General features: G+C 43.7%; 1 protein-coding gene across 6 annotated transcripts in view; it reads left to right on the top strand.

The window, feature by feature from the left end:
* The window catches only part of FHAD1 (forkhead associated phosphopeptide binding domain 1), a 111,628-nt gene that overhangs the window by 16,179 nt on the left and 67,879 nt on the right, over positions 1-27,570 (top strand). For 5 of the 6 annotated variants that reach the window (XM_029066843.2, XM_029066841.2, XM_029066839.2 and 2 more), the window contains 3 exons: positions 21,575-21,848; positions 24,603-24,694; positions 25,501-25,734. In XM_029066843.2, coding sequence (XP_028922676.1) covers positions 21,575-21,848; positions 24,603-24,694; positions 25,501-25,734 — 600 coding nt within the window. The remainder of the gene's footprint in view (positions 1-21,574; positions 21,849-24,602; positions 24,695-25,500; positions 25,735-27,570) is intronic. The other variant, XM_029066844.2, reaches the window with a different exon arrangement.

Below are 27,570 nucleotides of genomic sequence, written 5' to 3'. Positions count from 1 at the left end.
CTTGTTACATTTCCAATCCACTGAATTTTGATTTTCCTCACTTTATAGCTGTTCTGGGTAAATAGTGAAACATCATGCTTCCCCACGCTGTGGATAGAGCACAAGCCTGGGAGTCCGTGGACCTGTGTTCTAATCCCAGCTCTGCCACTTAACTGTTGGGTGACCTTGGGCAAATCATTTCACTTCTCTGTTCCTCAGTTACCTCATCTGTAAAATGGGAATGAAAACTGTTGAGCCCCTGGTATGACAGTAACTGTGTCCAACCCAATCATCTTGTATCTACACCGGCATTTCGTACAGTGCCTGGCACATTGTAAGTGCTTAACAAATATCAAAATTATTATCAAGAAACAACTGGGTTTTATGAACATTTATTTGTTTGAATGAACAAAATTGAATTTATTATGAACTTGACCAAGCATTCGGTGACTAACAATGTAAAGTGGCCCTCTGAGTTAGCATTCCCTTGATTAGATTCTCTTGAAAAAAAGAAAATGTAATGCATTATAGTATTAATAAGTAATCAATCAAGCAATAATATTTATTGAGCTCATACTGAAGGAGAGCTCTGCACTAAACCCTTGGGAGAGTACAATACAATAGAGTTGTAGACCCGTTCCCCACCCTCAGACATTAATATAAATAAATCACAGATACATACATAAGTGCTGTGAGGCTGAGGAGGGGTGAATAAAGGATGCAAATTCAAGTGCAAGGGTGAGGGAGAAGGGAAAATGAGGGTTTAGTCAAGGAAGGCCTCTTGGAGGAGTTGTGTCTTCAATAAGGCTTTGAAAGTTGGGAGAGTGAACATCTGCCAGATAGAAAGTGCTTAACAAATATCATTATTATTATGTATTATTATTATTGATCACGACCATGTCACTGGGGCAAGAGATGGGGGAGGTAGGGGGACAAGGGTTTGAGGAGGAGTTAAACGTCTGGAATAACTGATGAGGGCAATAGGGAATGGGCTGATGCAGTAGTCAAGGCGGGTTATGGAAAGTGCTTGGCTCAACATGGTAGCAGTTTGTATGGAGAAAGGGCAGATTTAGAATTGTCGTGAAGGTAAAACTGACAGAGTTTGGGACCGATTTCCTTTCTAGAGAAATTGTTGTTACGATGAAGAGGAGAATCAACAGATGACAGTGTTAGTAAAACCCTGAAATCAACCCTGGAAATTAAGGTTCATCCTTTTGCACTAAGGGTTCCAATGTCTCCATTTCATTTTTATTTTGAAGATGTAATTTTTTCTGTGTGGGTCAAAGGCACAATAGAAACAAGAGGTTTGATTCGAGGTCGCTTCAGAAGGGTCAGAATGAGAAATCTTTGGCTCCCTCTTCTGAGCATTCACAGGCACTTTTTTGAAGAGTTTATAAAATACCTTAATTAGAGCTATGAACTTTCTTCTCAAGATCCAAATAAAGGAAAAGTTAAAGCTTCAGAGACCCCCAAAATGCCTCATATTTTGGGTTTCTTTTATGTGAGCCTAGAAACTCAACTGGGGAATTCCATGAGTCATATGTTCCCATAGTAGTTGCCCTCCAGGAAGAATTATACCCATATTCGGGAAATTGCGGTCCTGGAATGCCCTCCCTCCTCACCTCTGCCAAACTAATTCTCTTCCCCTCTTCAAAACCCTACTTACAGCTCACCTCCTCCAAGAGGCCTTCCCAGACTGAGCTCCCCTTCTCCCTCTACTCCCTCTACCGCCCCCCTTCACCTCTCCGCAGCTAAACTCTCTTTTCCCCCCATTTTCCTCTGCTCCTCCCCCGCTCCCTTCCCATCCCCTCAGCACTGTACTCGTCTGCTCAACTGTATATATTTTCATTACCCTATTTATTTTGTTAATGAAATGTACATCGCCTTGATTCTATTTATTACTATTGTTCTTGTCTGTCCGTCTCCCCCGATTAGACCGTAAGCCCGTCAAAGGGCAGGGACTGTCTCTGTTACCAATTTTTACATTCCAAGCGCTTAGTACAGTGCTCTGCACATAGTAAGTGCTCAATAAATACTATTGAATGAATGAATGAAACAAATGAAATCAAAGCCCAGTGTAAATTGGCAGCACCATATTGGTCTCTCCAGTGCTGAGTCCAGTGCATATAGACAGCACCATATTGGTCTCTCCAGTGCTAATGCCAATGCAAATAGGCAGAACTATTTTGGTCTCTCCAATGCTAATGCCAGTGCAAATAGGCCACACCATGTTGGTTTCTCCAGTACTAATGCAAATTAAAGTAGGCAGCACTGAATTGGTCTCTCCAGAGCTGAAGCAGCAACAGCACTTTTTGGCAGCCTAGGTCCGAGTTCATACTTGAGGATGCCCCAGTTGGACAAAAGGTGAGAAAAGGGAACGTTTTATCTTTAACGTGTAACATTTGGGAGAGATTGCTACACTCCCACCCTGAGTTAAGATCTCAACATTCCTACAAATATGAAGGAAGATTATTAAATGCATCTATACATCCATCCATCAATCAGTTGTATTTATTGAGTGCCTACAATGTGCAGAGCACTGTACTAAGTGCTTGGGAGAGTACAGTATAACAATATAACCGACATATTCCCTACCCTCAAACAAGCTTGCAGTCTAGAGGGGGAGAGTTTCTGTTTGGTGCTTTTGTTACCAAAGCACTTGACATGTGTTATTTTTACTTTCTCCCCACAACACCCCTGTGAGGTAGGGCTCAAGTATTATTATCCCCAATTTACAGCTGGGGAAACTGAGGCATGGGGAGGTTAAGTGGCTTGCCCAAGGCCATACGGTGGATTAATGACAGAACCGGGACTCGAACCCGGGAACTCTGATATCCAGGGCTGCAACTCTCCCAATATGCCACACTGCCTCCCTAACTGAGTTGTCTGAGATGTGATTTTATGCATTTCTGCCTGATTTTTTAATGATACTTGTTAAGTGCCTACTGAGTGCCAGGCACTATTCTAAGCCCAGGAGTAGATACAACATAATCAGTTTGGACCCAATCCATGACCCACATGGGGCTCACAGTCTTAATCTTCATTTTACAGATGAGGTAACAGGCCCAGAGAAGTGAAATGACTTCCCCAAGATCACACAGCAGACAAGTGGCAGAGTGAGGATTAGAACCCAGGTCCTTCTGACTCCCAGGTCTATGCTCTATCCACTAGAACATGCTACTTCTCTAATTAATAGGATATGTGTTTTTAGGATCAGTGCCAATTCAACTCAATTTCTATTCCACCATATCATTATTAAATTAATAACAGTAATAATAATTGTGGTATTTGTTAAGCACTTCCTATATGTCAAGAAATAAAATTAAGTCACCCAGATTCTGTGACCCACATGGGGGTCACTGGGCAAGGGGGAGGGTGAACTGGTATTTAATCCCCATTTTATAGATGAAGTAGCTGAGTTACAGAGAAGTTAAGTGACTTGTCCAAGATGACACAGCTGGGAAGTAGCAGAGCTGGGATTAGAACTCAAGTTTTCTGATTCCCAGTCCTGTGCTTTATCCACCAGACCACACTGTTTCTTTTAACTTGGGTCAAACCCCTCAAAATTTAATTTTGTCATTTTGTTACATTTTTCACTACTTTAAGAGATCTAAAGTCAATTCCTGAATCGATCTTAATTCAGCCACAGTTGATTCATCACACCATTATTGTGTATTAAATTGACATGTATTTTGGAACTTGGTAGCAGGAAGCAATGTAGTCTAAGGTATAGAGCACAGGCTTGGAAGTCAGAATCTCAACTCTGCCACATTCTGCTGTGTGACCTCGGGCATGTCGCTTAACTTCTCTGTGCCTCAGTTACCTCATCTGTAAAATGGGGATTAAGACTGTGAGCCTCATGTGGGACATGGACTATATCCAACCTGATTAGCTTGTATCTACCCCAGCACTTAAGCACTTAAAACCCCAGCAGTGCCTGGCTCATAGTAAGTGTTTAGCAAACGCTATTTAAAAAAAAAAAAAGATATGGTCATTTTTAAATGTCATACGTATATTTTTTCCCTGGAGGACTTCTTGACTTCCAATTCTGTTAAGACTTTTTCTGTTTTCTTGGATAATTGGCATCTCTAGTTTGATTTGACCCATCACTGATGTTTGTGTTGTCATGATTCTTGCTCCAATATAAAACCTTAACCCTAAAAGCTCGATTTGAAAATTATAAATTTTGGATTCACGTTAGAGGCCGATACCCTATATTAAACCAGGATTCCTTTGCTATGATTACCAACAAACTGTGATATCAAACATTCATTTGGGCACACACATAATTTCACAAATATCAGAAAGAGGTAATATTCCTGGAGAAATGCCTAGCATGCAGGTGGTATTGTTTGCAAATCATAAGATTGAACACTAAAATAAAATCTGAACATTGTTGAAATTTTGACTTGGTTTTTATCCAGTTTATTCCAATGGATAAACTCCTGGGGATTGCTTTGGGTTGCTCTTTTGGGGACTTCTTTTAAATGGATTCCCCACATTTTAAAATACATTTTCCAGGACTGTTTCTCTATATATCTTCACTCCTCCCTCCAAAACAGAACCAGATCAGAAATCCTAACTCTTCCCCATCTTTCTGCCCTTCATCATTGCTGGTCTCCGACTTAAGTCTTGAGCGAAAACATAATATTTGACATCAAATCTAACCAAAGAAATTAGGAGTCAAAGAATTAGGAGAGGCAGTGTGGACTAGTGGAAAGAACCCAAACCTGGGAGTCAGAGGATTTGGGTTTAAACCTGGATCTAAACCTGGCCTAACTTGGAACTAAACCTGGCTCCTGTGTACCCGCTGTGTGACCTTGGGCAAGTCACTTCACTTCTCTGTGCCTCATTTACCTCATCTGTAAAATGGGGATGCAATACCTATTCTCTTTACTTCTAAGACTGTGAGTCCTGTATGGGACTGGGACTTAACAAATCCCATAGTCATTATTGTTATTATTATCCATACTAGCAAATCACCTAGTCTACAGATTAAGATGTAGAGAGGGCATAGTCATATCACCAAGGTTTCTGGATTTTTGCTTTTGGATAAAATAAATTTACAATTGAGTCATTTATATTGAAAAGGGGCCTAAAAAGGCCCCTTAGACACAAAAATTGGAAATATCACTCCTGAAGGAATTTGAATGTCAGTCATATTTTTTGAGCAGCCCCAACTAGAAAAAGGGAAAAGGAGAAAGATTTCACAAAGCATTCTACTCCCCAAATTTGAAAAAAAAAAAACAAAAAAAAACTGGTCCATGGATCTTGAAGTTAATTCCTGTAGTTTTCTATGTCATCAAAAACTCACTAACAGGATTCTCCTGCCCAAACATATTAGAAAATACTGGCTCCTCCCTACAGCATTTGTTTGCTAAATCAGAACAAAAACAATGTCTCTGCTCTTAGAACTGGGAAATAAAGGTAACAATACTTGGCATGCCAGGGCTGCTGCAAAACTTAATTATTGTTTCCTAAAAGCTTTACAGTCTTTCCATGAAAAAAAAAACTGTGAAAGACCAAACATTATTATTAGTGGTGTTGTTGCAGTATTTTTACAAGGCTGTTGGCTGTGAGTATAATTATTTCACTAGCGTGCATAAACTGTGTGTTTCTTCAAAGCAAACAAAGAAATACAGGTTCCAAAATCAGGATATGGCATAATTGTTACACCAATGGTTTTACTGACAACAGTTTCTTCAGCAGCACAGGCATTTCCTTTCTGCAGTGACCAAGGAGTGGAACTCTGCAGTAGAATGTTTACACACTTAATATTAAATTGTGTATGTTTGGAATGCCATTTGGCTTTAAGTATCAGCAGAGCCTCAGAGATAGAAATGAAAGATAGCAGAATGTTTTCCTGCATATTAGCCAAGGGCTGCACAGGATCTAAAATAAAAGAAACCAGATTTATGACATCCCCTTCCCTGTTCAAATAGTTACATTTCAAATTAGAATATCTTGTGTTTACCCCCTTTTCTCTGACTAGGCCTTCAAGACTGTAAGCTCCTTGTCGGCAGGGAATATCATTGTTTATTGTTATGTAGTACTTTCCCAAGTGCTCAATAAATACACAGTAAGTGCTCAATAAAACAATTGAGTGAATGAATGAATGAATTTCTCCTTTTCGACCTCCCTTCTGCAGTCAATGAACTATATTTTTTGAGCATTTACTTTGCACAGAGCACTGTACAAAGCAGTTGGAAGAGTAATAATAATAATAATAATGTTGCTATTTGTTAAGCGCTTACTATGTGCAGAGCACTGTTATAAGCACTGGGGTAGATACAGGGTAATCATGTTGTCCCACGTCAGGCTCACAGTCTCAATCCACATTTTACAGATGAGGTAACTGAGGCACAGGGAAGTGAAGTGACTTGCCCACAGTCACACAGCTGACAAGTGGCAGAGCCGGAATTGGAACCCATGGTCTCTGACTCCCAAACCCATGCTCTTTCCTCTGAGCCACACTGCTTCTCTACAGTATAACAGATACATTCTTTGCCTACAATGAGCTTACAGTCTGCACTACCTAGGGACCTGGATCTGTGTCCCTTAAGCATTTGATATTCACCCCAGCCTTACAGTACTTGTGTCCATATCTTCATACTCTTCCATATCCCCTAACAGTATTTTGTTTTAGTGTTATTGTCCTCATCTAAACTCTGAGCTCCTTGTGGGCAGGAAACAGGATTGTTCTCTCCCAAACACATAGTACAGTGCTCTGCATACAGAAAGCCCTGAATCAAACAATCTATCAGTGGTATTATGTGCTTACTGGGTGCAGAGCACTGTAATGAGCACTTGGGAGAGACAGAGTTGGTAGACACATTCCCTGCCCACAAGGGTTACCATAATAGAAAGAGCCCAGGCTTGGGAGTAAGAGGTCATGGGTTCAAATTCCGGCTCTGCCACTTTTCAACTGTGTGACTCTGGGCAAGTCACTTAACTTCTCAATGCCTCAGTTGCCTCATCTGTAAAATGGGGATTAACCGTGAGCCTCATGTGGGACAACCTGATTACCCTGTATCTACCCCGGCGCTTAGAACAGTGCTCTGTACATAGTAAGCACTTAACAAATGCCCACATTATTATTATTATTAGTTGATTGGTTAATTGATTGATTTTTCCTCCTGCTACTACTATTCCGAGGGCTTTTATATAAAGTGACCAGTTTTTCCTAAATTCAGAGTGGAATAAAGGGTAGGAGTAATGAATCAGCATATGGGGGAGAAGCAGCATGGCCTAGTGGAAAGAGCACAGGCCTGATGACCTGGCTTCTCATCCCAGCTCCACCACTTGTCTGCTGGGTGATCTTGGACAAGTCACTTCAGTTCTCTGTGCCTCAGTTCCCTTATCTGTAAAATGGAGATTCAGTGCCTGTTCTCATTCATTCAATCATATTTATTGAGCACTCTCTGTGTGCAGAGCACTGTGCTAAGCACTTGGAAAGTACAATTCGGCAACGGATAGAGACAATCCCTACCCAACATAGACTGTCAGTCAGTCAGTCAACTGTATTTATTGAGCGCTTACTGTGTGCAGGGCACTTGGGAGAATACAATATAACAATATAACAGATACATTACCTGCCCACAAGGAGCTCACAGTATAGAGGGGAAGACAGACATTAACATAAATAAATATATGTACATAAGTGCTCTGGGACTCGGAGGGGTGATGACTAAAGGGAGCAAGTCAGGGCGACCCAGAAGGCAATAAGAGAAGAGGAAAGGAGGGCTTAGTCAGGGAAGGCCTTTTGGAGGAGATGTGCCTTCAGTTAGGCTTTGAAGAAGGGGGAGAGTAATTGTCTGTCAGATATGAGGACGAAGGGCATTCCAGGCCAGAGGAGAAAGGTGAAGTTTGCATTGTTTAGGACAGCCAACAACGTCATAGTGCTCATGAAGGTTAGGGATCATGTTGAGAAATGAAGCCCAAATAATCCCAAAGTTCTGTTCCACAGTTTCTTCCTCCTTCTCCTTCAAATTCTTGCTAAGTCTATGGTATTTATTGAGCATTTACTTAATACTTAATGCTACTGTATTAAGTACTTGGGCGAGTACACCAATTAGATCCCCCGATTAGACTGTAAGCCCGTCAAAGGGCAGGGACTGTCTCTATCTGTTACCGATTTGTACATTCCAAGCGCTTAGTACAGTGCTCTGCACATAGTAAGCGCTCAATAAATACTATTGAATGAATGAATGAGTACACTCTAATAACATATAAAGTCACTTAATCTCTTCAGTCTTACCCTGCCCACCCTGCAGTGAGGAAGCTAATGAAACATAGAATGTCCAAACAGTGGGTAGTGGGAAGGAGGGTGAGAAGAAACAAAAAGCCTGCCATGCCTGGGTAATCAATTAAATGACTAATCTGAGCCCAAGGATTTGGGGGACTTTTTTGGAGTTTTTTAGTGATATTTGTTAAGTGCTTTCTATGTGCCAGGCACTGTACTAAGCGCTGAGGTAGATACAAGCTAAGCAGGTTGGACCCAATCTATGTCCCACATGGGGCTCACAGTCTTAATCCCCATTTTACAGATGAGGTAACTGAGGCAGAGAGAAGTTAGATGACTTGTCCAAGGTCATACAGCAGAAAAATGGTGGAGCCAAAATTAGAACCCAGGTACTTCTGACTCCCAGGCCTGTGATGTAGCCACTAGGCCATGCTGCTTCTCTAAAGCCATAAACATTTTTAAAAGCTTTAAATTTTTTTAAAAAAAAGTTTTAAAGGCATAAGAAAAATTGACAGATGTGTGCAAAACAATTTACATATCCTTCGGTAGGAAATTCTCTTTAAAGTAGCTTTGAAGTAGAAGCTTTCATGCTTGAAACTGTAGAGATAGATGACAGCTGAGGATAATTTTGTCTGTGGAGTTTCTTTACAAGTGTTTTTCATTCTCTTTTAATATGATTCTCTTGCTGCTGCTGCTCTATAACTAACTTAATTAGGGTCATTGAAAAGTTTCCTTATTTTCAAGCTGAAGCGTCTTTTAAGTTTTAAATTACCTTAATTTTAATGGTAATATTTCATTTTTGATGAAAAAATAGCCTCTTTCATCTGCTAAACCTTATGTGCATATGCCACCTTTCATAGGGAAGACCATCACCACACTTTGGAATGCTTTCTTGCAAACCAGACATCTTTCCTAATAGAAACATAACTGAATTCATAACCTGAATGATCGGGATTCATCTTGCTTACCATTCTGGCAGAGGTAAAGTCAGGTTATTTTAAAGTCCTATGGTTCATGCAGAAGCACCTGAGAAAACATTGACTTGGGTCAACTTGGACTGTAAGAAAAGAATAGAGATTACAGTACTGAAAGAGAAACAAAGTTAAGAAAGGGAAGTCTGACCCTAAAAAGCATATCTAATCCCTTTGATTTGATGACTTTAGGGAACCTAAGTTTGAAAGGCCCTTTTCTCACAAAACTTGATCATGGTTCTACAGTTTCTGATATTAGCAAGATCTAAACTTTACTAGTATACAAAGAATGTGCTTAGTCCACTGACCATCCTGCTCCATCCTAACATATAAAGATCAGCAAAGGCCTTACAAAGGAAAAGCCATGTAGTTGAAAATCCAAAAGGGATTAGGGTGAAGGCATTTGAGTTCCACTGGTCATTCTTATTGACTGTCTCGAGAAGCAGCATGGCTTAGTGGAAAGAGCATGAGCCTGGGAGTCAGAGGACCTCGGTTTTGCCACGTGCCTGCTGTGTCATTTTGGGCAAGTACTTAACTTCTTTGGGCCTCGGTTTGCTCATCTATAAAATAGAGCTTTGGTACCGCTTCTCTCTTCTACTTAGTTTGTGAACCTCATTTGGGACAGGAAACTGTGTCTGACGTGATTATCATGAATATGCCCCAGTCCTTAGTACAGTGCTTGGAGCATAGTAAGTGATGAACAAATACCACAGTTATCATTATCTTGTTCCCAAGCTCTCTGCTATGGGATTTCATAGGGAGTTTGAAGGGTGACTGGGAATAATTTCATCATTCAAAGAAATGCTGCTTTATTATATTTGAAATTTTATTTTTGAGAACTAGCCCAAAGAAATAGATATATGGATGTGTAATTTGGGGGAAACAGCATGGTCTAGTGGAAAGAGCACAGGTCTGGGAGTCAGGGGACATGGGTTCTATTCCCAGCTCTGCCTCATGTGTGCTGTGTGACCCCCAAATCACTTGATTTCTCTGTGCCTCAGTTATCTCATATGTAAAATTGGGATTAAGCCCCGTGTGGGAGAGAGACTGTGTCCAACCTGTATACCTTGTATCTATCCAGCACATAGAACAGTGCTTTGCACATAGTAAGCGCTTAACAAATACCACAATTATTGTTATTAATAATTTTTTATTCTCTTTGAATATTATATTTCTATTAATGAGATCCTTACTAAATGGGTGTTTATGATTTAAAAGACTGATAAATTTTTTTCACATTGCATACATAAAAAGATAATCCTTTTTCATATTAATGTATTTGCCCCAGGCAGCATCTATTATTTTTAACCTCCCTCTTGGTATCCCAATTTTTCTAAAACTTCTGTTCACTTGATCAATCAGTTGCATTTCACAGAGCACTGTACTAAGCACTTGGGAGAGGACCCTGCCCATGACAAGCTTTCAATCTAGAGGGTGAGACAGTCATTAATATAGATAAATTAAATTACAGATTTGAATATAGTGCTGTGGGGCAGGGGAGGGGGTGAATAAAACATGCAAATCCCAGTGCACAGTTGATGCAGATGGGAATGGGAGAAGAGGAAATGAGGACTTGGAGAAGGAGATGTGTTTTTAATAAGGCTCTGAAAGTGGGGAGAGTGAACATCTGTCGGATATGAAGAAGGAAGGCGTTCCGGGCCAGAGGCAGGATGTGGGAGAGGGGTCAGCAGGGAGATAGAAGAGATTGAGGTACAGTGAGTAGGTTGCCAATAGAGGAGCGAGGGTTTGGGTGGTGTTGTAGTAGGAAATCATGGAAGTGCGATAGGAGGGCTGAGGTGATTGAGTGCTTAAAAGCCTATGGTAAAAAGTTTATGTTTGATGCAGAGATGAATGAGCAAGAACTGGAGGTTCTTGAGGAATGAGCAAATGTGGACTGAACAGTTTTGTAGAAAAATGATCCGGGCAGCAGAGTGAACTATGGACTGAAATGGGGAGAGACAGGAGGCAGGGATTCCAGCAAGGAACCTGATGCAGTAATCAAGGAGGGATAGGATAAATACTTGGATTAACATGGTAGCAGTTTGGATGGAGAGGAAAAGGAAGATTTTAGTGATGTTGCGAAGGTTGAACTGACAGGATTTCATTCATTCATTCAGTCATATTTATTGAGTGCTTTTTGTGTGCCTGGAAGAGTATAACACAACAATAAACAGACACATTCCCTGCCCACAATGAGCTTACAGTCTATAGGGAGAGACAGACATTAAGATAAATAAACTTACAGCTATGTACATAAGTGCTGTGGGGCTGGGAGGGAGGGATGAATGAAGGGAGCAAATCAGGGTGATGCAGAAGGGAGAGGGAGAAGACGAAAGGAGGGTTAGTAACCAACAGGTTGAATGAGAGAGTTGAGTCAAGGATAGTGCCAGGGTTGTGGCCTTGTGAGAGAGGGATGATGGTGGTGCTGTCTATATGATGGAAAAGTCAGAGGGAGGGCAAGGTTTGATTGGGAAGATGAAGTGTTCTGTTTTGGACCTGTTAAGTTTGAGGTGTTGGTAGACATGTCCTGAAGGCAAGAGAAAATGTGAGACTGCAGAGAAGGAGAGAGGTCAGAGCTGGAGATTTGGGCATCATCTGCATAGATATGGTAGGTGAAGCCATGGGAGCGAATGAGTTTTCCAAGAGAGTGATTCAGTCAGTAAGTCATTATTTATTGAGTGCTTACTGTGTGCATAACACTCCACTAAGTGCTTGGGAGATTACAAGAGAACAATAAACAGACACATTCCCTGCTCACAGATAGGTAATAGAAGGGGACCCAGACTGAGCCCTGAGGGACTCTGACAGGTGGTAGGAGGCAGAGGAGGAGCCCACAAAGGAGTCTGAGAATGAGAGACCAGGAGGAGAAACAGGAGAGGACAGTCTCACTGAAGCCAAGTTTTGATAATGTTTAGACGAGAAGGTGGTAGTCGACAGTATTGAAAGCTGCTTGAGAGGATGGAATAGAGGCCATTTGATTTAGCAAGAAGGAGATCTTGCAATCCTGGTTGTTTCATGTCATGCTCATCTGACTGTGATTGTTTTCTCTCAAAATTCCTGTTAAACCTCAGTGAGGCAACATCAGTTTATAGATGGCATATTGTGTATAATAAAACGCTGTTAAACTTGGAAACTACACTAAATAATAGGGAAGGAAGTATGTCACAGCTCCTATTAATAATAATTCATTCATTCAATAGTATTTATTGAGCGCTTACTATGTGCAGAGCACTGTACTAAGCGCTTGGGATGAACAAGTCGGCAACAGATAGAGACAGTCCCTGCCGTTTGACGGGCTTACAGTCTAATCGGGGGAGACGGACAGACAAGAACAATGGCACTAAACAGCGTCGAGGGGAAGAACATCTCGTAAAAACCGATGGCAACTAAATAGAATCAAGGCGATGTACAATTCATTAACAAAATAAATAGGGTAATGAAAATATATACAGTTGAGCGGACGAGTACAGTGCTGTGGGGATGGGAAGGGAGAGGTGGAGGAGCAGAGGGAAAAGGGGAAAATGAGGCTTTAGCTGCGGAGAGGTAAAGGGGGGATGGCAGAGGGAGTAGAGGGGGAAGAGGAGCTCAGTCTGGGAAGGCCTCTTGGAGGAGGTGATTTTTAAGTAAGGTTTTGAAGAGGGAAAGAGAATCAGTTTGGCGGAGGTGAGGAGGGAGGGCGTTCCAGGACCGCGGGAGGACGTGACCCAGGGGTCGACGGCGGGATAGGCGAGACCGAGGGACGGCGAGGAGGTGGGCGGCGGAGGAGCGGAGCGTGCGGGGTGGGCGGTAGAAAGAGAGAAGGGAGGAGAGGTAGGAAGGGGCAAGGTGATGGAGAGCCTTGAAGCCTAGAGTGAGGAGTTTTTGTTTGGAGCGGAGGTCGATAGGCAACCACTGGAGTTGTTTAAGAAGGGGAGTGACATGCCCAGATCGTTTCTGCAGGAAGATGAGCCGGGCAGCGGAGTGAAGAATAGACCGGAGCGGGGCGAGAGAGGAGGAAGGGAGGTCAGAGAGAAGGCTGACACAGTAGTCTAGCCGGGATATAACGAGAGCCCGTAATAGTAAGGTAGCCGTTTGGGTGGAGAGGAAAGGGCGGATCTTGGCGATATTGTAGAGGTGAAACCGGCAGGTCTTGGTAACGGATAGGATGTGTGGGGTGAACGAGAGGGACGAGTCAAGGATGACACCGAGATTGCGGGCCTGCGGGACGGGAAGGATGGTCGTGCCATCCACGGTGATGGAGAAGTCTGGGAGCGGACCGGGCTTGGGAGGGAAGATGAGGAGCTCAGTCTTGCTCATGTTGAGTTTTAGGTGGCGGGCCGACATCCAGGTGGAGACGTCCCGGAGGCAGGAGGAGATGCGAGCCTGAAGGGAGGGGGAGAGGACAGGGGCGGAGATGTAGATCTGCGTGTCATCTGCGTAGAGATGGTAGTCAAAGCTGTGAGAGCGGATGAGTTCACCGAGGGAGTGAGTGTAAATGGAGAACAGAAGAGGGCCAAGAACTGACCCTTGAGGAACTCCAACAGTTAAAGGATGGGAGGGGGAGGAGGCTCCAGCGTAGGAGACCGAGAATGATCGGCCAGAGAGGTAAGAGGAGAACCGGGAGAGGACAGAGTCCGTGAAGCCAAGGTGAGATAAGGTATGGAGGAGGAGGGGATGGTCGACAGTGTCAAAGGCAGCAGAGAGGTCAAGGAGGATCAGAATGGAGTAGGAGCCATTGGATTTGGCAAGAAGGAGGTCATGGGTGACCTTAGAGAGAGCAGTCTCGGTAGAGTGGAGGGGACGGAAGCCAGATTGGAGGGGGTCTAGGAGAGAATGGGAGTTAAGGAATTCTAGGCATCGATTGTAGACGACTCGTTCTAAGATTTTGGAAAGGAAGGGTAGTAGGGAGATAGGATGATAACTGGAGGGGGAAGTGGGGTCAAGAGCGGGTTTTTTTAGGATGGGGGAGACGTGGGCATGTTTGAAGGCAGAGGGGAAGGAGCCCTTGGAGATTGAGTGGTTAAAAATAGAAGTTAAGGAAGGGAGGAGGGCAGGGGCGATGGTTTTAAGAAGGTGAGAGGGAATGGGGTCCGAGGCGCAGGTGGAGGGGGTGGCACTTGCGAGGAGGGAGGAGATCTCCTCTGAGGATACTGCAGGGAAGGATGGGAAAGTAGGGGAGGGGGTTGTTGGGGGGGAGGGGAGAGGCGGAGGGGTGACTTTGGGGAGCTCAGACCTGATCGTGTTGATTTTTGTGAGGAAATAGGTGGCCAGATCATTAGGGGTGAGAGATGGGGGAGGGGGAGGAACAGGGGGCCTAAGGAGAGAGTTAAAGGTCCGGAACAATCGGCGGGGGTGACGGGCATGGGTGTCGATGAGGGAGGAGAAGAAGCTTTGCCTGGCGGAGGAGAGGGCAGAGTTAAGGCAGGAAAGGATAAATTTGAAGTGTGTGAGGTCGGCTCGGTGCTTGGACTTTCGCCAGCAGTGCTCAGCAGCTCGAGCATAGGAGCGTAGGAGGCGGACGGAGGAGGTGATCCAGGGCTGTGGGTTAGTGGAGCGAGAGCGGCGGAGGGAAAGGGGGGCGAGAGAGTCGAGATGAGTAGAGAGGGTGGAGTTGAGAGCGGAGACCCGATCGTCGAGAGTGGGAAGAGAGGACAGGGCGGCAAGGTGAGGAGAGATGCTATTGGAAAGACGGATGGGATCGAGAGAGCGGAGGTCTCTGTGGGGCAGTAGCGAAGATTTGCAGGGGGAGGGAGTGTGAGAGATGAGGCAGGTGAGAAGGTTATGGTCAGAGAGAGGGATTTCAGAGTTGGTGAGTGAGGAGATAGTGCAGCAGTAGGAGATGACGAGATCGAGGGTGTGACCGAGTCGGTGAGTGGGCGCGGTATGGTGGAGGAGGAGGTCGGCAGAGTCGAGGAGGGATAGCAGGCGGGCGGCAGAGGAGTCGTCGGGTACATCCGTATGGATGTTGAAGTCTCCAAGGATCAGAGTGGGCAGAGAGAAGGAGAGGAGGAAGGTGAGAAAGGGGTCAAGGTGGTTGAAGAAGTCGGAGGTGGGACCGGGAGGGCGGTAGATGACGGCGACAAGTAACTGGAGTGGGTGGTAGAGGCGAATGATATGGGCTTCGAAGGAGGGGAAGGAGAGGGAGGGGGGAGGAGGGATAGTGCGGAAGCGGCATCGGGGCGAGAGGAGGAAGCCGACGCCTCCTCCCTTACCGGTGAGTCTGGGGGAGTGGGAGAAGGAGAGGCCTCCGCTGGAGAGAGCGGCGGCGGAGACCGTGTCTTCGGGAGAGAGCCACGTTTCCGAAAGGGCGAGGAGGAGGAGAGAGCGGGAGAGGAAAAGGTCATGGATGAAAGGTAGCTTGCCTGTACTAGAGCGGGGGTTCCAGAGGCCACACTTGAAAGTAGCTGTGGGTGCAAGGGGAGGAGGGGGGGAAGGGCGGAGGGAGGGGAGGGTTTGGATGGGAAGGAGGAGGCGGGGCCCTGGACGAGGAGAGGGGGATGAGGGGTGGCGGTGGGACAAGAGGACTGGGATGGGGCATGGGTGGGGAAGAGAGAAGGGGGGAGGGGGTGACGAGGGGGTTTGGTGGGGGGAAGAGTAGGGGGAGGGGGAAGAGGGGTAGCGCTGGTAAAGTGGGGTTCTAGGGCGGGAGAGAGGAGGGGGGGAGGAGACAGAGGAGAGAGCGGGAAAGAGCTGAGCGAGAGAGGGGAAGGGGAAGGGGAAGGGGAGGATAGGAAGGGGCGGGAGGGGGGAGGGGGGGAGGAGGGACATGGCGAGGCCAGAGAGGTGGGTGGCAGCACTGACAACAATAAACAGTAATAAACGAAATCGGTAATATAGCAACATGATACAATATGATACAATACAGTGGTGCTAATATAGCAACATGATACAGTATGATACAATATAGTCGTGTTAATAAAAGGGGTGATGACCAGGGTCGGGGATAATAATGTTGGTATTCGTTAAGTGCTTACTATGTGCCGAGCACTGTTCTAAGTTCTGGGGTAGATACAGGGTAATCAGGTTGTCCCACGTGAGGCTCACAGTCTTAATCCCCATTTTACAGATGAGGGAACTGAGGCACAGAGAAGTGAAGTGACTTGCCCACAGTCACACAGCTGACAAGTGGCAGAGCCTGGATTCGAACCCATGACTCTGACTCCCAAGCCCGTGCTCTTTCCACTGAGCCACGCTGCTTCTTGCTTAAAATGGGTTTTATTATTAAGTGCCATCGAGTCATTTCCAATTGATAGTGACTCCATGGATATACTTTCTCCAGAACGTCCTGTCCTCTGCCATAATCTGCAACCTTTCTAACGGTCCTGTTATCGTTGTTATGGTCTCTATCCATCTAGCTGCTGGCCTGCCGCTTCCAAGTTTCCCTAGCATTAGTGTCATCCTTCCATGTTTTCCTGTACTTTTCCTAGCATTAGTGTCTTCCCCAAGAATTAATCCTCCTGATTAGGTGTCCAAAATTGGCTAATCTAAGTTGAGTCATTTGGCCTTCCAAAGACCACTTTGGCTTAATTTGCTTCAAAATCCATTTACTTGTTTTTCGGGCAGTATTCACAAAAGCCTTCTCCAAAACCACATTTCAAAAGAAGCAATGTTCTTTTTACTGTCCAGCTTTCGGATCCATACATTGTCACTGGAAACATGACAGAAATAACAATTTGCACTTTACTGGCAATAGTTACATCAGCACATTTCACGACTTTCTCTAGGCTCTTCATAGCAAGTCTTTCTTACATTAATCTTTTGCGTATTTCTTGACTACTAGCTCCTTTATTATTGATTGTCATTCCCAGGAGAGAAAAACTGTCAACTACTGTCAACAGTTGTCAATTTCTCTCCATCCACTACAAATGTGAAACTTCAGTTTTCATTATCTTTATTTTCTTGACATTCAAATGCAGGCCCATCTTTTTGCTCTGGTACTTAACTTTTAATAATAAGCCCTTCAGATCTTCTTCACTTTCTTCTAGTAGGGTAGTTTCATCAGCATAACCAATTTTGTTTACATTCCTTCCTCCAATCTTTACTCCCCATTCATCTTCATCCAGACCGACTTCTCTCATTATGTATTCGGTATAAAGGATGAACAGTTAAGTCAATAAGATACATCCTTGTCTTTCACCCTGATTAATGGGAAACCACGCTGTTTCCCCAAATTCTGTTCTTATTGTAGCCTTCCGTTTGGCATATGGATTCCGTATTAATGCAATTAAATGGTCCGGCATGCCCATTGGGCAATTTACATTCCATGTAGGTCTCCATTCGGCACTGCATAACTTTTAGTATGTGAGATCAAGGAAACCATGGTAGTAGTCATTAAAAAAAAACACCTAGATAATATCCTGCATCATTTGTGTTGGTTTTAGTGAACATTTAGCCATAAATCATTAAAGGGGGACAAGCAAGGGTAATGTAAGCCAATCAACAGTGTTCATCGGACACCAACTCTGTGCTGAGCAATTGGGAAGGAACAATAGTGTTAGTAGGCATGAGCCCTGCACTCAGGGAACTAAAGGTCTTGCAGAGGAGACAGATGTTAAAATAATGTAAGGATAGGAGAAAGGGAAAGTGGGAAAGTAGGCTTGGGAAAGTACAATATAACAGAGTTGGCAGACACATTCCCCGCCCTCAAGAAAATTACAATCTAAAGATAGATACATTGAGTGGTTGTTTAGGTAATAGGAAATGTAAATCTATACGTTCAGAAGTGCCAGCTGGTAGTACAAGTGCAAAACACATAGTTGTCCTGGAATTGTTGAGGAGGTAGTTGGGGGAATAATAATAATAATAATAATGTTGGTATTTGTTAAGCGCTTACTATGTGCCGAGCACTGTTCTAAGCGCTGGGGTAGACACAGGGGAATCAGGTTGTCCCACGTGGGGCTCACAGTCTTAATCCCCATTTTACAGATGAGGTAACTGAGGCACAGAGAAGTTAAGTGACTTGCCCACAGTCACACAGCTGACAAGTGGCAGATCTGGGATTCGAACTCATGACCTCTGACTCCAAAGCCCATGCTCTTTCCACTGAGCCACGCTGCTTCAATGTAGCCTGGGGAGATGAGAAATTAATTGGAGGTAGCCTTCTGGAGGAGATGGGATTTTAGAAAGGCTTTGAAGATGGGAGGAGCTGTGATCTGGCAGATTTGAAGGGGAAAGAAGTTCTGGGGAGGAGGCAGGAGGCACAGTATAAACAAGGTGTGGAAGTTGTGGGAGATGAAAGTGAGTCACGATGAGTAAATTGGCTGGAGAGGAACAAAAAGCCTGGGCTGGGATGTAGTGGCAAAGGAGAGGCAGAAAATTAGAAAGGAGAGAATTTACTGAGTGCCTTAAAGCCAAAGATTAGGAGTTTTGCTTGATGCAGAGAGGAATGGGGTTTGGGTTTTTTTTTTCTTTTGAAGTGGAATGTTGTGTGCAAAACATTGTTCTAGAAAAATGATCCAGGCAGCACAACTTTGTAATATTGAGTTATCAATCAGCGGTATTTATTGAGATCATACTTTGTGCAGAACACTGCACTCAGCATTTGGGAGAGTACAAAACAGTTGTAAAACATGAGAACAGTGCTTGGCACATAGTAAGTGCTTTACAAATACCATAATCATCATCCCTGCCCTCAAGGAGCTTACAGTCTAGTGAGAACTTGTTCTTGAAGTAAATCCAACTTGATTTATAGAACACATATTTGTCTACTGGGGCAGATTAGAATGCAAGGAGCATCTAAATGAGAAAGAACTCCGACAGTAATGAAGAGGCTGCAGATTAATGTGGTATTTTCTCTTCGTTTTCAGACTTCACCCCATATTTTTGAGGTTCAACTTTCCTTATTTTACAGGAAGGAAAATAGAGGTGTTTTAAGGTTAGTGAGTTGCCCTAGATGGCATAGGAAGTCAGAGAGCTGGGATTGTCATTTAGCTTCCTGCATCAAAGTTTTGGGTCTGTCACCAAGGAAGAGTAATTATTCATTCATTCGTATTTATTGAGCGCTTACCGTGTGCAGAACACTGTACTAAACTCTTGGGAGAGTATAATACAACAAGACACACTCCCTGCCCACAGTGAGCTTAGTCTAGAGTAAGCTATTATGAAATGCTATAGTCTTGAAATTGAGCAAAATTTTATTTGGAGTCCAAAGCTACAACACTGGATAGTGATGGTTTCTCAGTGGTTAGATGGGATTAGAGATTTTAGGTCATGAAGGGAGAAAATACAGTCCACAGGCCAGATTCAGCTCACCCATCATTCACCCACCCCCAGACTTTAGCAGGAATTACTACTTGCCCCCAGAGGGGAATGGGGGTGGGGAGATGAAGAGCTGCCAGCAGGACTGGAGCCTGTTAAGGGCCATAGTGGGTGAAAATACAGCTACTTTTGCTCTAAAATCCTCTTCCCCCTCCCCACTCTTAAACACAACACTCAGATGAAGGTGGACCAGCAATGAGAAAGAGCTCCCAGGAAGTGGAAGCAACATGGTGTCATGATTAAACCACAGGCCTGGGAATCAGAAGGACCCGGGTTCTAATCCCTGCTCTGTCACTTGTCTGCTGTGTGACCAAATCACCTGACTTCCTCTGTGTCTCTTTCACCTCATTTATCAAAGGGAGATTAAAACTGTAAGCCCCATGTGGGACAGGAACTGTGTCCAACCCAAATTACTTGTATCTGCTCGAGCGTGGTGCCTGGCTCATAGTAAGCACTTAACAAATACCAGAGTTATTATAAATTAAGCACGAGATAGGTTTTGGGCAAAGCCCTCAACCTCTTAGAAAAACTAGTTAAATGGCTCTCAAATCCAAAGCAGCATGGCAGAGTGGATAGAGCACGGGCCTAGCAGTGCTCTAGGGTTCTAATTCCAGCTCCACCACTTGTCTGTTGTGTGACCTTGGTCAAGTCACTTTACTTCTCTGGGCCTCAGTTACCTCAACTGTAAAATGGGGATTGAGTCTCTAAGCCCCACGTGGAACAGGGACTGTGTCCAATCCAATTTGCTTGTATCCACCCCAGTGCTTAGAACAGTGCCTCGCACCTAGTAAGTGCTTAACAAATACAACAATTATTATTATTATTATTGGGAAGGCAGCGTGGCTCAGTGTAAAGAGCCTGGGCTTCGGAGTCAGAGGTCATGAGTTCGACTCCCGGCTCTGCCACTTATCAGCTGTGTGACTTTGGGCAAGTCACTTAACTTCTCTGTGCCTCAGTTACCTCATCTGTAAAATGGGGATTAACTGTGAGCCCCACGTGGGACAACCTGATTCCCCTGTGTCTACCCCAGCGCTTAGAACAGTGCTCGGCACATAGTAAGCGCTTAACAAATACCAACATTATTATTATTATTATTATTATTCCAGCCCTTAGTACAGTTTCTGGCACATAATAAGTGCTTAACAAATACCATTAAAAAGATTTCCCACCCCTAATAATAATAACTGTTATATGTGTTAAATCCTTACCACTTGTCAAGCACTATTCTACAATCAGGGAAGATACAGGTGATCAGGTCAGACACAGGGCTCACAACTTAAGTAGGAGGGAGAGGAAGTATTGAAGCCCCATTTTACAGATGAGGTAACTGAGGCACCAAGAAGTTAAGTGACTTGCCCTAGGTCACCTAATAGGCACATGGTGGAGCCAGGATTAGCACCTAAGTCCTCTGACTCCCGGGCCCATGCTCTTTCCTGTCCAACTGATGAGCTATGTCCCATTTGTTTTGCAATTTGAACCACCCAAGAGCACTCATATCTTTGTTAGTTCAAATCTCAAAACAAATGGAACATAACTCACTCATCTCTTTCTTGTATGACTGATACAGTGAATCACACAAGATTTTCAACCCATATCTCCTCCCTCCACAACAAAAGAAACTCCTCCCCCTTGGCTTTAAAGCACTCAGTCCCCTTGTCCCCTCCTACCTCACCTCACTACTGTCCTACTATAAACCAGCCCACACACTTCGCTCCTCTAATGCTAACTTTCTCACTGAACCTCCATTTCATTTATCCCGCCGCCGACCTCTCACCCACATCCTGCCTCTGGCCTGGAATGACCTCCACCTCATATCCGACAGATAATTACCCTTCTCCCCTTCAAAGCATTATTAAAGGCACATCTCCTCCAAGAGGCCTTCCCTGACTAAGCCCTCTTCCTTTTCTTGAGCTCCCTTCTGCATCACCCTGACTTGCTCTCCTTATTCACCCGGCCCCGTCCCAGCCCCACAGCATTTAGGTACAGATCCTTAATTTATTTTATTTATATTAATGTGTGTCTCCCCCTCTAGACTGTAAGCTCACTGTGGGCAGGGAATGTGTGTTATATTGTACTCTCCTAAGCACTTAATACAGTGCTCTGTGCACAGTAAGTGATTGACTGACTGACTTTCTTCCTCCTGCAGTTTTCCTATCCACCCGTGATCCGAAGAGCCGCCTGGGCAGGCCAGCTCCCGTTCGTATCAGAAGCACTGAAGCCCAGTCTTCCATCCAGTCCTTCCCAGCTTCCTTCCCTCCAAGCTGCTCCATCCCTTGGCCTTCAGCGGAGCTCATCCCAGAGGTCAAATGGAGTCACCACTCCCCACCCCCCAGTGAACAAGAGACCAGCAAGTGCGGGAGTAAGAAGGATGATTTCATTTGTTTCTGATACTTACAACAGGCCTCCTGCTGTTAAACAAGGTATTTGATTGATTTTTCAGTCTCCATTGCAATAAATAATACAGAACCCTCAGTTCTTAACTCGCACAATGAACACATTGGACCTATCATATGAAAGCAGTGCACTTCTAAAGGAGGCTATTTTATTAATTACCTAAGCCTAAATATATCCTCCGCATCTTTTTCAATCGTTACAGTGGAAGGATGGAGAGAGAGAGGGATAGTGAAGAAGAAGAAAAAAATGAAGAAGAAGAAGGAGCCGGATGGAGAAGGGAGGGAAGCAGCATGGCCTAGTGGAAAGAGCATGGGGCTGGGAGTCAGAGAACCTGTGTTCTAATTCCAGCTCTGCCATTTGTTTGCTGTGTGATCTTGGGCAAGTCACTGAAGTTCTCCGTGCTTCAGTTCCCTCATTTATAAAATGGAGATTCAATACCTGTTCTCCCTCCTACTTATACTGTGAGCCTCATGTGGGACAGGGACTGTGTCTGACCTAATTAACTTGTACCAACCCCAGCACTTAGAACAGTGTTTGACACAGAGTACGCTCTTAATAAATGCCCACAAAAAAGGGAGAATAACTCCCAAAGGATGTTCAGATCCAGAGGGCTAAGAACTGGGGGAGAGTGAAAAATCGGGAGTCCTGAAAGGAGAGGAAAAGGGCTAAGCACAATGGAAGTCACCTGATTTCGGGGCAAGCCAAAAGGAGAAAACCCATTCTATGACATCCTCCCTTTCTGTGAGGAAACCGCTAGTGTTGTGGAAGATTCTGGCAGAAGCTGGGCAGTTGTCCCTTCATCCAATCAGACTCCTGTCAGCTCCACTTAAAGGGGAAGTAGGGGGAGCTCGGAAGGTCGGGGAGGGAGATGGTGATATGAAAGTAATCTCTGCTTTTATCTTTTTGAACTCTGTGTTTATATTCTCACACAATTATATGGATTTAGCCCTTTTGAAGTATACTCAAAGGGTTATATGCCCACACTTTGGTAGTTGTTGTTTTTTTGTGGTATTTAAGTGCTTACTATGTATGCACTGTTCCAAGAGCCAGGATAGATAGAAATTCATCCGACCAATCCCTGTCCCTATATAAGTATAAGTATAAGTAGGAGGGAGAAAAGATTTTCAAGCTCCAATTTGCAGTTGAGGAAACTGAGGTACAGGGACATGAAATGACTTGCCCAAGGTCACATCTCAGTCAAGTGGCAGAACTGGGATTAGAACCCTCTGGCTCCCAGGCTTTATCCACTAAGCCACTGTCCTTCCCCAATTCCCTACTTCTATCTTCACAACTATGAAATAGAGCATCTGTTCAGCATTTTGGAATGCAGCTGGGACACTTTTCCCTGTGGCTGGCAGTTGTCCTTCCATCCGTGACTTACTGCATCTGATCGTCACGATTCTTGCAGTCTGAGTGGCTCTTGCCAACTTGGAGTGCTCAGCTATTTCCTTTGGGTGGAATTTCGATGGACTTTATTTCATGAAGCCTGCTCAAGGTTAAACTGGTATAAATGTTCCATCCTTGAGTAATTTTAGATGAATTTCCAATTCAAAGTTCCGCCCTATTTCTATCCACCAGGCTGAAAGAATCTTACTCAATTGTCAAACTGGAGTCAACTAAATTGTTCTTCTTCAAACAATCAGTTGTATTTATTGAATGCTTACTATGTGCAGAGCACTGTAGTTAGAGCTCGGGAGAGTACAATACAACAGAATTAATAGACACCTTTCCTTTCCATGATGAATTAACAGTCTAAAGAGGAGCTTACAGTCTACAGATGAGTTGTTTTGGGACAGGGATAGACAGCAGACCATAAGAGGCCAAGCTACTGGGAGTTGGATTCAAGCTTATTGATGTTCCTCACCTGAAGGTTTATTTAGGGCATCTGAACACTTCGTTCCCCTAATGCTAACTTTCTCACTGGACCTCCATCTCGCTGCTTACCCCTCACCCACTTTTTTCTCTGGCCTGGAATGCCCTCCCACCTCATAGCAGACAAATAATTGCTTTCCCCCACTTCAAAGCCTTATTGAAGCCACATCTCTTCCAAGAAGCCTTTCCTGACTAAGGCTTCCTCCCCTTCTCCCATTCCCTTTTGTGTCACCCTGATCTGTTCCCTTCATTCATCCTCCCTCCCATCCCCACAGCACATATATGTGTATATATAAATATATATGTATATTTTATTTATAAAAACATTTTTCTCCCCCTCTAGACTCTGAGCTCGTTGTAGGCAGGGAATGCTTCTGTTTGTTGTTGTATCATACACTCCCAAGCACTTAGTACAGTACTTTGCACACTGTAAGCACTCAGTAAATACAAATGAATGTATGAATCTGAACATTTGCATTAAACATCCCATTAAACTACTGACAGCAATTCCAATAAAGTGCTGAGGCCTTTCAAAACGTTTCCCTTTTCATGGTTTACTGCAATTGAAAAATCTCTGCTGGCTTTTTCCAACTTATATATTAGCTCCGTTCGCCTGCTTCTCTCAAGATTTCCTCCTAATGGATTCTCCTTCTCAACCAGAGCTTGACTCATTTTCAAACTCTCTCCAAATTCCCACCTCCTCTAGGAAGGCTTGCCTGATTCATTCATGAGACCCCAGTTGCTTTTACCCAACACTCACCCTTAGATCTTTTGTATTTTATTCCAATCCTCAGCACTTACATTGATATGTATATTTTTAATCGTATACTTATATATTTGTGCATTAAATTATTTCTCCAGCCATCCACTTATTTTTATCCTTTCTAAACTGATGGGATTTTTTTCAGTCTGGGCCAATATCCTGAGAAATGAAAAATCATCAATGAATGGAATTCTGGGATACAAATCCCTTAACCAGGATTTTTCACCTCAGGAAAAGGTGAGCTATAGTCATGATAAGGTGTGGGGTCTGTGGATCCAGATTCATCTGTGCTAACAGTAGCTGGGAAAGGCAGATTTCTTAGAATCCAGGCCCTGGGCAGACTGGTGGCCTTGTACCCAAAGGATCAAGGTGTTCATCATAGTGCTCATTTTGGCTGATTCCCTGATATATGATACAGGCTTTGAGGGCAGTCAATTAGTCTTATACCAGCCAAGTGGAAAATTGGGTGGAAAATCAAGAAATCCTTTAAAAAAAACCTGCCACATTTGATTTGTGCTTTTCCATTTACAGTTTAAGATTCATTTTGGATTGTCTCTTCCATCCATTTCTCTGCTGACTTAATCCCCTTTGCTTTTGTTCTTTGGAAGTCTTTTGCTTCTATTCAAAGTGGGGCCACATTGTCCATTTTTGACCACCAGTCCTTTTTCTAATTTTTTTTTTGTAGCATATAATAAGCCCAATTCTTTAAACTCTACAAATGTGGAACACCAATTTAATGAAACACTGGAAATCATCTCCTGCCCCACAAAGTTCCCAAGTAGGATTTTCTTGGGGGAGAAGAAATGCACAGCAATCATATGATTCCCATTGATTTTATATGGGACCAAATTCTTGTCATCATTAGCCATTTGAAGTTTTGGCTCTGGAATATGTTGCCAGGTGAACTGAGCATAAGCAACTGTGAGAAGATCAAGACATCATCCCTAGGTTTTCCAGAACATTTGAAAATATGGAAAAGCTCTTTTAGTTTACAGCACTTAGAGTCTCTTTTACTAGGCAATTCCTATGTGATCTGCCCTCAGGATGAAATCATTCTGAAGCTGGTAAAAGAAATCAGCCGTCTCTCTGGTTTTGAAAGCGAATCCAAGCACAAAGATTCCACTATAACAAATCTGCAGAATGAAATTGCGACACTGAGTCAGAAACTGTCTCAAGCAGCCCCTGGCTGGAACGAAATGGAAATGGCTCAGAAACTACTGTCTCTGGATAGAGACATTGGAGCAAAAGTGGAAGAGATTCAAAGCTTAAAAGAGCAGGTATTGCATAATGGTGATGATGATGGTGATGATGACGAGCATAAAAGAATATTTTTAAAAGAGTAATTTTAAGCACCCTGGTCCAAATCTGGATAATTCAGACAGAAGCTTAATTGCTTTTTTCTGAACAATCTGCTTTTGCTGTGGTTAGGTAGTGTGGTTTGAAATTTTTGCCTAAAGTACTGCATCTTTCTGAAAATGCTTTGTAAATTTCTATCGTACTTCTTATTTACTTAGTACTTCAGGATATGTAAAAAGTATCAATAAACTCTAATCTGGATTTTCCTGTTTTAGCCCCCAAAAGATCACCCTAGCCATTTCTTTCCCTGAGTTTCCAGGCCCAGCCAGAAAGCTTGAAGCAGCAAGATAGACTGAAGGAGGAGAAACATTTTATGCTGTCACCTCTTACAAAAGATCCCTTTACACACACACACACACACACACACACACACACACACACACATTTCTAGAGGGCTTTTCCAGCTTAATTGTTCTCCCAATCAGTCAGTCAATCCTATTTATTGAGCACTTACTGTGTGCAGAGTACCATCACTTCAGCATATTTGCATCACTGAAACACTCACTACTTCTCATTGCACTTTGGTAAAGATCATTTAACTTGTTTATGACTTAAGTACTTCCTCCTACTTGTAAATCATTTTATCTCTATCTCCCCCAATGAATTGTAAGGTCCTGTGGACAGGGATCCTTTCTACTTCTCCTACTGTACTTCCCCAGGCGTGTACAGTGCTCTGCATATAGTAAGTGCTCGATAAATACTACGTATTTATGTACCTGTAATATATTTATTTCTTTGAATGTCTGGCTCCCCCTTTAAACAGTAAGATCGTTGTGGGCTGGGAATGTGTCTATTATATTGTACTCTCCCAAGTGCTTACTACCGTGTTCTGCACATAATGCGTGTCCAATAAATACGATTGACTGACTGATTGATAAACTTTATTGTAGGGCTTGAAGGGATTTTCTGGAGGGAGAAATGGTCTAGGTGGTGGCCCAGGTCCAGAAAGCCCTTTCCTCCTTCCCCTCAAAACTGCCACCAACTACCACCCACTTGGAGGGAAGTGGAGAGTCAGGGCAGTCGTCCAGATCATTTAGACAAAAGGCCTTTGCGTAATGGAGGAAAAGCAGTGTCAGGGTTTAAATTCTCCAACAGGGTTCAACACTGACTGAATTTACTGGATTATTGTTCAGTTCTCCACTTCTCATTGCTTGGTTTGAAACTAAATCGGTTTTTAAATATCAATTAACAACTGTGTTTTTGTCTCAAAGAACTAGACACTTTAAGAAATATTTCATAAAACAGATCAAAGGGCTTAGTACAGTGCTCTGCACACAGTCAGTGCTCAGTAAATACAATTGCATGCATCTGCGTTTGTATTTTAGTTCTCTGCTCACAAAGCAGGTATTTTCCCCCTCTCTTAGTTGCTTAAAATCTCTATTTATAGGACCAACCTGGTTGGTGCTGCAAAATCCATCTACTCTCTCTCTCAGAACTCCCTCCCCCCCCCCACACACACCTCCCTTCCCTTTCTCTCTCTCTAGACTGTAAGCTCCTTGTGGGCAGGGAACATATCTGCAAACTCTGTTAATAGTGTACTCTCCCAAGTGCTCAGTACAGTGCTCTGCACACGGTAAGTATTCAGTAAATTCCATTGATTGATTGATAGTTCTATCCCTCTTCTCCTCTCTTGCTTAAAATTAATTCATTCAATCACTTGTCTGCTGCGTTGCCTTGGGCAAGTTACTTCACTTCTCTGTGTCTCAGTTATCTCATCTGTAAAATGGGGTTTATGACAGTGAGCCTCACAGGGGACA

The sequence above is a fragment of the Ornithorhynchus anatinus genome, chromosome 5, assembly GCF_004115215.2.
Source record: "Ornithorhynchus anatinus isolate Pmale09 chromosome 5, mOrnAna1.pri.v4, whole genome shotgun sequence".
Classification (NCBI taxonomy): Eukaryota; Metazoa; Chordata; class Mammalia; order Monotremata; family Ornithorhynchidae; genus Ornithorhynchus; species Ornithorhynchus anatinus.
This window is presented reverse-complemented; position numbering and strand designations above follow the sequence as displayed.